This window comes from Engystomops pustulosus, chromosome 4, assembly GCF_040894005.1.
Source record: "Engystomops pustulosus chromosome 4, aEngPut4.maternal, whole genome shotgun sequence".
Classification (NCBI taxonomy): domain Eukaryota; kingdom Metazoa; phylum Chordata; class Amphibia; order Anura; family Leptodactylidae; genus Engystomops; species Engystomops pustulosus.
This window is the reverse complement of record NC_092414.1, coordinates 185,416,746-185,429,746: the sequence shown is the minus strand read 5'-3', so window position 1 is coordinate 185,429,746 and position 13,001 is coordinate 185,416,746. Positions and strand designations below refer to the sequence as shown.

The following is a 13,001-nucleotide window of genomic DNA, read 5'->3' as shown; positions in this document are numbered from 1 at the left end:
ATCCATAGAGTTCCCAGTCACATTCCATTACAAAAACCATTCTAGAACCAGATAAATGTGAGCGCACACTAGTCTACGTGTTTTAGAACTTGCTATAGTGAGTTAATATCCTTACATGACCCTCAGCTGACAGATTTCCACCCCAAGAGCGGCCAAGGAATCTGCCATATAATTCACATATTTTCAAATCTCAGTGCAATTTATTTGGGCTCTACTTATCCTCTCGGTTCCAGCAGCTGGTTTAAGTGTTTGAGGCAGTTCTGTCATTTTTGGAAAGTTAGTGAAAGGCAAGTCCGGCTAGCTGAGGAGCCTAACCCTTTCAATGCTTTGCACTGTATTGATAAATTTTACGGCTTGATAAATTGCATTACCTGATGTTACAATGTTATGTCATAGTACAGGCTTAGCTTGTTGTGCTGGCCAGTTAAAACAAAAAGTGTGTTGATTTCTCTCAACTTTTTTTATATTTCAGGGACGATGCATCAATTTCACAAGAGAAAAGAAATCAATGCCACCGAGATACCCATTAAATAATGCTTTTCATCATTCGCCACCATCTAGTCCTATCTACACACCACCCCATAGTCCAATTTACACCCCACCTCCTCCAATAACGCCACCTCCTCAACCTACGCCTTCTCCTCCACCAATTCCATCTCCAACAACCTGTCTGCCTCCTCCACCTTTGGCCTCCCCTCCATGCAGAGCTCCACCACCCAGCAGACCTCCACCTCGACCTTCGCTTTAGAAGCAACCTTCTATCTCCAGTACTGCTGGCGATGCGTTTTTGAAATGTTCTTCACCTTGAATGGATGTCATGTTCATTGGAACACCTTGACCAAAACCACTTATCTAACCACTCTTAGATTTTTACCATTTCCAGTTGTGGATTTATCCATGCTTGGAACATCTTGCCAACTTCTTATATTTGGTCAAAAATGAAAACCATTGATGTATTGGGTTGACGTAAGAACATCAGAAACTGAATTGTCCCAAACCCACCACCAAACAATAAATCAAAATTTCAATACACTTCTTATCGCAAAGAAGTCGCTCGACTAGAATTTGAAATATCTTTTCTTAGGATCCATTGGACAACAAGTGTTTTTTGACAGGAGTAAGAACGTTCCATCACCTTTATGAATATTAGTGATCTTTGGATGGGGAACTTTCTAGAATGGAAGTTTTTATGTGTTGTCTTAAGAAATGTGTTGATGTATAACCTTGCTAAATATTGTGAGGTTGATTTCAAACAAGTAGAAAATGAAATATGGAATTATTTAATTGCCAAAGAAAACATCAACTCTTGACCACTATGGATTGATGGGACAGTTCTGAAGACACACTCAAGATCAAGCCATTTCTGTCATTTGATATATTGAGTTCACTATTGTAATATATTCAATGTTCCATATACAAAGAACCAAGGAATGACAGCACCTACTGGACAATTTCAAAACTTTATCTAGACTGCAGAAGACTTTTTCTGGTTTCATGGTGGATCACAAGGAACTTTGAAGAAGCCAGAGCTCTTCTTAAGTTCTTCTTTCAGGGTATTGAAATGGCTCTGCCTTCTGTAGGTGTGCACATACTTCAACAATATGGAAGATTTACAGATTGTCATCTTCTGATTGGGCTTCTGTTGATGTTTTAAAGAAATATAAAATGAAAAAGTATTATTTCCCAACGGAGAAAGGGATTATATCCATATGGAAATTTATGAGATCAGCAGAAGGCTGGACCTTTGCAATGAAAAGAGAAAAAAACTGCTATAGCAGAATCTATGAACTTTAGAGCTTCGCAATGCGTTGCTGGACCTTCTGCCATAGAGGGATCATGGATTAACCAAAATCATGTATACACTTGCATTGTCTTTTTGAATAGCTGTAATGTAGAAGATATTGCTTATTGTAGTATAAGGGGCACCGGGCTTGGGGCATTATCTTGTGTATCATCTGCTTCCTTTGTGGAACACGCAATTCACATAAGTCCATGTTCATTGATAATTGGTTGTAATGGCTATGTTATACAGGGTTAGGGATCAGCTTGAATGGCTGTCTCTACCTAATTGCCCAACCAAGTGGTAAGTGAGAACTGGTCAACATTCCCTTCCGATTCCAGTGTGCAAACACAGAGACAGAGATAGGACAATACAAACCAAAGAGAATTTGACAAAATGTGATTTTGAAACAAGGGGAAAGGCAGTACAAAATTGATAGGCAAACATATAGTCAGAAAACAGACAAAGGGTCAAAGAATCCAAAATACAGAAGTCAAGATTAAAGTAAGGAGGAATTAGTCAACAAGCCTTTTATGAGATGTGAGAATAGGTCCATAAGATGGTTGGATCAGTTCCCCAGACATCCAGACAGGGCAGAAATGTGAGTATTGCAAGACTCTCTTGATCATAGTGGATTGACTGTTTGTAAACCAGAGACAAACTGGTGTGGTGGAAATCAATTAAAGAAGCTAGGAAGGGGGTAAGCCATTATTGAAACTAGCAAGGACAGAACTAAACAAAATGATATGTATCATTGCATCCTTAGCTGTAATTTATGGAAAGAGGATGGCACTGAAGTCTGAACCGGCACAGATGTTACAGGTCGGCAGTTCAAAGAAAACCCTTTGGTGTTTAACTTATTTGGGCACTATATGGCATATGTGGAGTAAATTGGCAACATAAAAAAGAGTAACACTGATACTGCTGTACAAATATTTACTGTCGGGTATGTAACGTGAGGACTGGTGACAGTGGAAAATGTAAGTTGAAAGGAAAATGTAACAAAAAACAGATGGAAACATAGAGAGAACATATACAGTAGGGAATTTATCCACTAGCTATCTTACAGATAGTAGCACTAGTGTAGCTATTGTCTTCTTAGGGTAAATGTGTTTTATCCATTGCTTTTATAAGAGGCAGCTAAATCTTTAACACAGTAAATCTAGTCTATTATTCACTGTTATCAGCCACTGCAGACTGAGGACATGTGGTGTTCTCCTATGAAACACACTGTTGGTACTAAATTGGCATAAATGCTTCTGACCACGGCAACAATTTGTGATATCTAGGGAACATACAGTCAATGGGGTAGGACCTTTTGGGTATCATTCTTCATATTATACTCTTAATGTGTATATATGGTGATCAGAGAATGGTTGCAATATTAGCTGGTGCCCAAAAAAGTAAGTTATAGGGGCACATTTACTAAGGGTCCGAATCACGTTTTTCCGCCGGGTTTTCCGAATTTTACCATTGCGCCGAATTGGCCAGGGTTTTTGGAACCAGCTTGCATGTGACGAAAAACGGGGGGCGTGGCCGACGAATTTGGAAAAATCTCACTATTTTTTTAAAAAAAGGGTCGCTAGACACACACTTACATGAACCAGGAATAGGATGGTGAACTCCGGTGGACCTCGGCGGACCTCACGCAGCAGCAACACCTGGTGGACATCGGGCGCACAACCTTAGTGAATCGTCTGAGAACGCACTGCTGGATCGCGACAGGACCAGGGAAAGTAGATGAGCCCCATAGTGTAGACACTAGATATTGACCACATAATCTCTTTCCTTCTTAATTACAATGTAAAGAATGGACATCACCAATTCATTACGTAATGGATGTTCACCTTGGGCGGATGATGAAAAAACATTGGCCGGGGTCACTCTGTGCATGCAATTTACAACTTTTTGAGCCCTCCTATTTTTGGACGTGTGCCTCTGTTGTAGATAGTATACAGTGCTCCTATAACCGATATTCCTTCGTAGCTGTCAAAATAGCAGATGTAAGATATTTTTGCGCCCAAGCAGGACTTGTCGTATGGAATATTGTCATACAAGTTTCCCTATTACTGGAATTTGTTAGCCTATTCACTATCCTTGTACTGACAAACATCTGACTATACACAATAAACTGTTACATTACCATGGCTTTCCTGGCCACAGTTAATGAATAATTTTATGATGCCAAAGAAATTGTTCTGAATATGTTTCTAATTTCATTTTATTAGCGTCCATCTCGGATCCCTGCAAGCATGTCCACGATATAATATGGGAATATGGGTACTCCGGCTTTGGGTAATATTATAATACATATATGCTAAGTTAGACATATACACATTCAAAAATACTTACCATCCAAGCAAGAAATTGGATCACACCCCATAGGTATAGGTGCCAACCCCACCACCCAGAATCTCAACTATATAGTCCATATCAATCAGTAGATTCCTCTGTGTTTGGTATAGGTTTTGTGCTGAAGAAGATATTTCTTAGGATTGGTCCTAGAAGGAGTTCGAAAAAGAAAAATTTGCCTCAAAATTTGCCCATAATATTTCTGCTAGCAGCATTTTCCCTCTTCAAGTAAAAGCAACGTAACCCATTTTCAAGTGGATTCTAGGCAGAAACCCCCAGTGAATGGAGGTTATAAACCAAAATCTGCTTTATAAAATCCTGAAGAAGATTTTGTCCTCTTTTTCTGAATATAATCAATGTAGATTCCTGACATCCACTATCCAAGATGGACAAAGGACATTAGTGGCTTCTTTTTTGGCCGGGACCACGTAGAATTAGAGATTAGGAGGGCTACTCTGTAGTCATAAGTTGATACTCTGCGTTTTCTGGAGTGGCAGACTTTTAAAAGCACACTAAAAATAAAGAAGGAAAAGTGAAAATTTTACTTAAAGTTGTCTTCCCACTAAGTTTAGTTCAGTACTTCAAGGAGTTTTCCCACCAATCAAGTTAGGGCCTTACTTGCTGATTGATGGGGGTCTCAGTGATGAGAGCCCCACAGATCAGAAGAATGGGGCACCGATAAGGTCTGAGGTACATCTCTAGGACCCCATCGTCGCTCCTGGAGATAAATGGAGATTGCCACCCCCGATCAGCAAGTTAGGCCCTAACTTGATTACTGAGAAAACCCCCTTAATAGGAAGTCCAATTCACAACAACAATTTCACAATATTTGCATCATCCAAAGTTAGAATCTTTTAAAGGATTCGCTGTAGTTCCTCCATGCCCTAGTCTTCCTTTTTATGTGATATGGCCACCAGCTTCTCAGACTCCTGCAATCTATGTTATAAACTCAGTAGCCTGAGACAATCCCACCTTGGGTTGACCAGGTAGAGGTTTGTTGTCTAACAAAGTGAAGTCCAAAACCAAAGAGTAGCCAAGTCACACCATAAAGACAAAAAAGATGGGCATCAGATATTTTAAGTAATAATTATGTATTTTTTGTGAAACTTTAATGTCAAATTCAATTAATGGATATAGAATGGGTTTTTTTTTTATAGAATGGCAACAAACTTATACTTTCTATAGACTGGGAACAAGGTGTCTCTTTCGCCTTTGGTTTGTTAGTATCTAGCTTTCTATGATTTTTAGGGGTCTTGCAATAATCAGTTAATTACCTAGATTACATTTTGCCATCTTACTTAACATATATACTTGAGTATAAGCCAAGTTTTTCAGCACAAGTCCCATTTGGCTTATACTCGAATATATAAAAAAAAAACTTAGTACAAGCGGTCCCTGACTTAAGCACACCCGACTTACAGACAACCCCTAGTTACAGAGGGCTCTCTATGCCCACTGTGAACTCAGGTGAAGTCTCTGGATGTTACTATAGTCCCAGACTGCAATGATCAGCTGTACGGTATCTGTAATGAAGCTTGATTGATAATCCTTGTTCCAATGACAGCACAAAATTTTCAAAATCTAATTGTCACAGGGAAAAAAAAAATTGTCTTGATCTACAATTATAAAATATCCCTGTTCCAAATTACATACAAATTCAACTTAAGAACAAACCTAAAGAACTGATCTTGTATGTAACCTAGAGACGGTCTATACTTACCTCTGGTGCTCCACGCAGCTCCTCTTCTCCCTGCAGCTCCGGTTTCTTCTTCTATGATGTCACACGGCGGCGCCACATCACACTGTTTGTGCGGGCAGAGTCATAGACGTGCCTCTACCCGCACACAAACTATGACACCCACCACCGTGTGACATTATAGAAGAAGAAGCAAGAGCTGTAGGGATAAGAGGAATCCGGAGGTAAGTACAGAGTTTAATATTTTTAAGGGGGTGCTAGACATTTCATTATTGAGGCGGATGTGCCGGACATTTTATTAATAAGTTGGCTCTGCTGGAAATGTTATTGTAGTGGCTACATTTCCCACCCTAAATATTAGGGGCCTCGGCTTATACTCAGGTCAGCTAGTACTTGAGTATGTACAAGTATATGAGAGAACAGCAGATCCTCCTCCCCATACAGTAGGTCACATAATTCATGGGCTTCACCAGCTCATGGACTCGTCTTTTGTCAAGGTGGAAGGTAGGTAGATTAGTTTTATTTCTAGGTAAATGTCTGCAGCAGGAGATGTCAGGAAGATGACATCCAAGTTCTGAACCTTCAGCACCTTCTGATACATTTAAGCATAGAAAGTCACTTACACTACTACAGCCAAGGTCATCAGTATTAGGCAAAATATTAGTACCTGCCTACTGGCTTGATTGATGTGACCCACTAGTATTGCATGTCACTTATTATTGATAACATTTCTTTCGGGTTCTAGATTTTGCTTGTTTAAAGGATATCCAAGACCAATGGGTTACTCCCTGAAAAGCCAACCTCATACCAACTATGCAGGTTTGCACAGCGGGAGTCTATGATATCATGACTAGGCATTTAGCCAAGCAACATTCAAGGATTTTTCTGTGTTCTGTTATATTTGGAAGTTTTCTGACAAAGGTAAGAATATTCAACTGGTCAAACTCAAATTTTACACCATGTGCACTTTAAAGAAAACACAGACACCCAAGGAAATCACCATGAAAGGTCAACATGAAAATGCAGCACAAACTCTAAGCAACATATTATAGAGAAGGAGGATCTTAGTAGATTGGACATAGGGTCCCATCTGCAGCAGGCAGCATATTATAGAGCAGGAGGAGCTTAGTAAATTGTACATAGTGTCCTATCTATTATAGTGCCCATAGCACCTCTACCGTATGTTATAGAACAATGAAAGCATATCAGATTGTACATAGTATCCTATCTGCAGGAGGCATTTTATGGAGCAGGAGGACATACAGAACTGAAGATATAGACAGTAAAAAAAGACAAAAATTTTTACATATCCAACTATGTATTTAACTCCCTGTATCCTTGGCTCTGTAGATCCTAACAAGAGCCTAATGCAAACTAGAAGATGAGATTCTTATCTTTAATATGACAACAGCAGCATGTTTCTAGGTACTTTAGAACCTAGAAGTGCTAGAAGATAGGTCAGTCTGAAATGACACTCCCCCTGCAGGATCTAAACATAACTCATCCCTAATTTTAGCACAAAAAATGGGAAAACTTATTGACAAATAAAATGTTTTTTTAAAATAAGTTTGGAGGATTTTTTTTTAGGTAAATGGGTTAGATTTAACATAAAAGAGGGAAATCCAGACATGCAAGGACATTTCATACCATACGTGAGAGGATTAGTAGATTAATGGGGAAAAACCTGGTGACAGTCTCCTTAAGTAAATAATATATTCGGTCTGCACTCCCAGTATCATTGGATCCAACCCCATATACAGTCTCTTTTAGTAACTTTGCAAATATCGAATTCACTTGCTATTTTCACACTACAATGTATGCTGTAGATGTTTGGTTATTGTAGTTTATGGGTGACAGATACCAGCAAGATCCATTGTAAACCATTAGACCTTTTCACATGAACCTTTGGGGGACCGATATCCAGCCGCACAATTTCCAGCCAGATATTGGTCTGCCTATGGTGTTCGCCCATGTGTGTCACCATACTGTACGGTCCACGGGAAAAAAGATAGAGCACGCCCTATTTCTTCTGGTATGTACGGCTAGGCACCACGCCTCGCCATGGAGCAGCACTCACCCCTCCTCTCTCCAGCGCACTGCGGTATGCTCTCGCCCAAGGGCGAGAATATATTTGTGTGAAAGAGGCCTGCTCAACACAACGTAGCAGATTTACAGTTTTTGGTACAAATTATGTCAGAATTCATAGAATGTATATCCAGGCGGGTGCAATGGACCTCTCCCCTCTCTATAGAAATGCACTGCATACAGCTCGTGCACACGGGAAAAGACATGCCCTATTTTTTCCCCTTGTACGGAGCGGTATGGTGCCGCATGTGTATGGCACCGTATCACTCCATGCGCCTATTGCCATCAATGGAAGACGTATGTACGGCCGCAAGCTTGAGGCTGTACATATGCCCCCCTGTACGGTCGTGTTCCCACAATGCACTGCTCTACGGTGCCAGGAAACCGTCAGAATGTCATATATTAAATTTCGGACAATAAAACAGTGTTACAGATTATTCTAACAAAGAGTTCATGAAAATTTTAAATTAGGTAAATTTTATAAATGTGTGCAAAAGCAGAGTTTCCCTCTAATTTACAAACCTGGTAAATTACAGTCATTTTGTGAAGCAAAACTCCTTATTACACTCCGCCAGTCAAGCCTGCACATCGGAAACAATGGCGTCTTGTACTTATTCCCATTTATGTGCCAACAAGGCCAGAAGTAATGGAAATCACAAGTCCGCGATAGTCAGCTGGGGCCCTGTAGCTTCTATGTGTTACAATGAGCTGTGGGCGTTGATTTATTCCGTATTTTGTAGCTTTGAGAGCTTTCAATTACTCGGTCATTTTTTTGTGACTTTAGAAACGTTTGGCTTTTTCCACAGGAATTGCGGATGATATATGAGATGAATGAATCCCCTGGACATAGTTGGAACTCTCTGGAAGTTCTGTGCTGCATTATGTTGTCACATTTTAAATCTCATCTATTGTGTTTCTGTTTGGATTTTTTTTTTTATATTAAAAATGTTTAAAAAAATATGTTTACTGATTTATTTATTTTTACATATCCAAATGTTCTAATCTTTTGGGTGTTAAGGTCACATTTTAAATTATGTTCTACCTTAAAGATATGCAATGTCAGGCATAGGTTGTATAGCATGCTCCCCAGGACCCCATAAACTGAAAGGCAAACAGTGCACCTGCACGGGGGCTTATTGGGGACTCTCTGTAAATCCTCAAAATTTGGCAGAGATCAGGGAGTCTTGAGCTCCTTGTTATACCATTTACCCAGTGACCAATGCCATCTCTACCTTTGTGTAGATGGATGTGATGTGATGGCATCATTGTGCCTACAACTCAAAACTAGACATGCTGCAACAAAACCAGGCTAGGTGAGTAGGTGAGTTTTTTGGACCTCCATGTGCAGGGGATTGCAATGTGGAAATTATTAGGAGCAATATGCCTTATGGTACTACTACATTAAGGTGATTATCGTATACAGAGACCACTAAGACCACTATGGGTCCACTAAAGGGATTATCCTATATGGCAGTGGTGGCGAACCTATGGCACGAGTATCAGTGGGGGCACTTGAAAATCTTTTTGTGTACTCAGATCTCCTTCTGTGCACTTAGAGCTCCTTCTGTGGGCACCCAGGGCATTGTCACAGCATAGACCACTCGGAGCTACTTCTATGGGCACCCAGGTCATTTCCCCAGCACAGAGATCTCAAAGCTCCTTCTGCGGGCACCCAGGCCATCGCCCCAGCACAGAGCTCCTTCTGTGGGCACCCAATCCATCAACCCAGCACAGAGCTCTTGGAGCTCCTTCTGTGGGCACCCAAGCCATCAACCCATCACAGAGCTTTTGGAACTACTTCTGTGATCACCCAGGCCATCGCCCTAGCACACAGCTCCAGAGCTCCTTCTGTGGGCACCCAGGCCATTGCCCAAGCACACAGCACTCAGAGCTCCTTCTGTGGGCACCCAGGCCATTGCCCTAGCACACAGCTCCAGAGCTACTTCTGTGGGCACCCAGGCCATCGTCATTGCCCTAGCACAGAGCTCCCGAAGCTCCTTCTGTGGGCACCCAGGCCATCTCCCCAGCACAGAGCACTTAGAGCTCCTTCTGTGGGCACCCAGGCCATTGTCCCAGCACAGAGTCCAGTAAAGAATTTTCCTTCAGTCCCAAGTTACGTAATAGTTGCTGCTCTCAGTCCTATTTTCAATTCCTTGGCTTCTCGGAATTGCAGGAAGAGTGAGGTGTGGACAGGGATGGATTATCTTTGATGGTCCTCATGTTGGCCCCACAAATCCTGCTCTACAGAAGGACCCTGGAGAAAAGCTGCTATGATAGTCCAAATTTCTCCTCTTTCTTTCAACTGTGTTGGTGTCCTCAGGAAAGCATAAGTTGCTGTTAGTGTTGGGTAACACAAAAGACAGGGGATAGTGTGCCCTGAGCTTGCCCCAACCTCTGTCCCTTCCTATAGCCCCCCCACGCTAAACCGTGGGGCGACTACTTGAAGACTCAAAATACACTGGATAAGTGTGGGAAGGGAAACACAAACAGACTGACAAACATAAAACACAAAAGAATAGTAAACTAGCCGGAATCACAACGAGAGGGTACGTCAATAGCAAAATCAGTAGGCAAAGAGTCAATGTAAAAAAACGAGACGAGGTCACAACGATACAGAGCAAGTCACACCTAATGCTGAGAGCGAGTGGAGAAGGGATTTCATACACTGGCACAGGTGACTAGTGAAGCTGCAATTTATGCAGCCAGAACTCCACCTCCAGAACCTGATAGGAGCTGGACAGCTTCTGGGAATTAACCCCTCATGGTGCAGAACAACCAGGTAGCATGCAGAGGTACCACAAGTCCCAGCAGTTCCGAACACAACTCCTAGACAGCGCGAGATCTTAGCAGCCGCTGCCCAGGACGAGAGGTGGAGTTTGCGCGGATACGCGCCGGGGTAGTAGGTGTAGTTTGGGAAATCGGTCTCTAAAAGGTTCCCTACCACTGCTATATGTGTACACAATACACATCATGACTATTTGGACATCATAATAAGACAAGTGAGGACCTACGGTATATTTCTGGAGATGGTTATATTAGAGGAAATGCTCTATATCAGTCAGGATCCACCCGTATAATGTAATTACTCAATATTACTTCTCCTCTGGCTCCAGGAACAGCTGCTTCTTGTCATCGACTGAGACTCCATATAAAAGTTGGACATTAGTAACTTAGCATTTAACAGAAGTCATTCGCAATTCATTCAGCAGAGATCTTGAGAAAAGCCAAAATCCTCTGTGCCTCCTACAGCCATGGAAATGTGCTTAAGCCCTGGATAAAAGTCTATATATTCTTTGGAAAACAAACATTTGTGTCTTTAGATTTCCTTTCGCAATACTACATGGGAAGCTAAAGCATCTTATCATGTCTGGAGAGGAAATCAAGGGGGGGCTTATTAAAGGGGGGTTTACTATGCAAAATCATTGGTATATAGCAGCCCTAGAGAGCCCTCTGTGTGTGGTTAGTATGTAGTGTATGTAGCTGATTTTACAGCACTGTGCAGGGCCGAGACAAGGCATTTTTGGTGTCCTAGGCACCTAGGATAGGGGATAACCAGCTGGATATGAGGGATCGACTGCTGAGACCCCCACTGATCACGATAACAGGATCCCCGGCAATGGGGCAATCGCTGATGGGTGGAGCAGCAGGACGATGTCTATGAGACATAGACATCTATTTATGACAGCGCCGGCGATACCTGAGCGCTGTGCTCAGCTATTTCTGTCATTTCCAAACAAACTTAATGGAGTGACAGAATATATGCTTGTCTTGCTGCTCCACCCTGTTAGAGCAGGATCCCCGTTCTCTGGATTGATGGGGGGGGTACTGTTATCGTAATTGGTCCCATTAGTTGGCCTCTTACCAATCATCTGGTTATCCTATTTATAATCTATAAAAATAAAAATGTAGACTGTCTGTTATCCATGGTCTCCTTCCTTCTAAAATCAACTTATAAAATTATGCTAATGTGGCAAAAGGGCTCTGGGGGAGTTACCAGAGCCGTTCCGTGCTGTAGATTCTCAGGCTGATACACTTTGCAGGAGCATATCCTCCTCTCAGTGTGCGCTGAAACTACTTGTGCTGAAACAAGATTACATCAAGCAGCGGAGAAGGGTAACAGCCTGTGAAGTCCTTCAGGCTCATTAGCAAAATTTTAAAAGTTGATTTTAGAAAGAAGGAGGCCGTGGATAACAAATAAGATTGACACTGTCACAGTGCCTGGATCTATGAGTAAGTGTCCCTGGTTTATCATGATGGATTTTGATGGTTGTCGGAAAAAGACATTTCCTCTGCGGTAGCTGCGGGAGAGGAAATGTAGTGTTACAAGAAGCCTCCGTTGCCTCCAGAGAAGGATATGCAGACACATTACTTTCAGCATTACTTTTCTATGTGCCCTGTAAGGGGTCTTTTTCTACAGACATTATAAAATATCTAGCATTTAGGTATCTAGCGCCCCCTTCCGATGGTGGTGGATAGTGGATTTAACATTAGAAACCAAAGCCAGGCAGCTGCTGCAAAGCCAACTGATTACAGGGCATATCAAGAGAGATATAGATGCTGATCTTATCTCATGTACGTTTATTTCTGCTTGTTTTTTCTTTCTTTTTTGCAACTTTTTGTATTTGTGTGACTTTTCACTGCCACTTTTGCTGTTAACACAGCTTCTTACACTTCAATTATGAAGAAAAACGCATTCAAACCAACCAAACGCATGGTAACATGTAAAATCTTCTGTGATGCCTCATATGTCATCATCTGCCAGGGGTGTGACTAGAGTGCTTAAAAACGCAAGCCACGACCTCAAATCCAAAATTTACAGTAGTTTCCACTACTGTACATAACCCCCTCACATGGCTTGTGTCCATGTGGATTTGGGACATTTGCAACAAAAACTCTCTAAAAAAAGACAAAAGTTGGACCTAAAACTAAACAAGTATTATAAGAGAAAAGACATGCTCATACATAAGGCGCAAATATACCTTCCAAATGTCTCAAGATATATCCCACATTGTATGGAATATTGTGTAGTATTTTGGGCACCCAGGGCAGGCGCCAGCACTGGGCATACGGCAGGTGAGGAGAGCTGTA

General features: G+C 41.6%; 1 protein-coding gene across 1 annotated transcript in view; it reads left to right on the top strand.

Moving 5' to 3' along the window:
- The window catches only part of ANTXR1 (ANTXR cell adhesion molecule 1), a 138,116-nt gene extending 129,288 nt beyond the window's left edge, over window positions 1-8,828 (top strand). Inside the window, exon 18 of the mRNA XM_072148878.1 lies at window positions 473-8,828. Coding sequence (XP_072004979.1) covers window positions 473-748 — 276 coding nt within the window. The 3' untranslated portion in view covers window positions 749-8,828. The remainder of the gene's footprint in view (window positions 1-472) is intronic.
- Window positions 8,829-13,001: the final 4,173 nt, after the last annotated feature.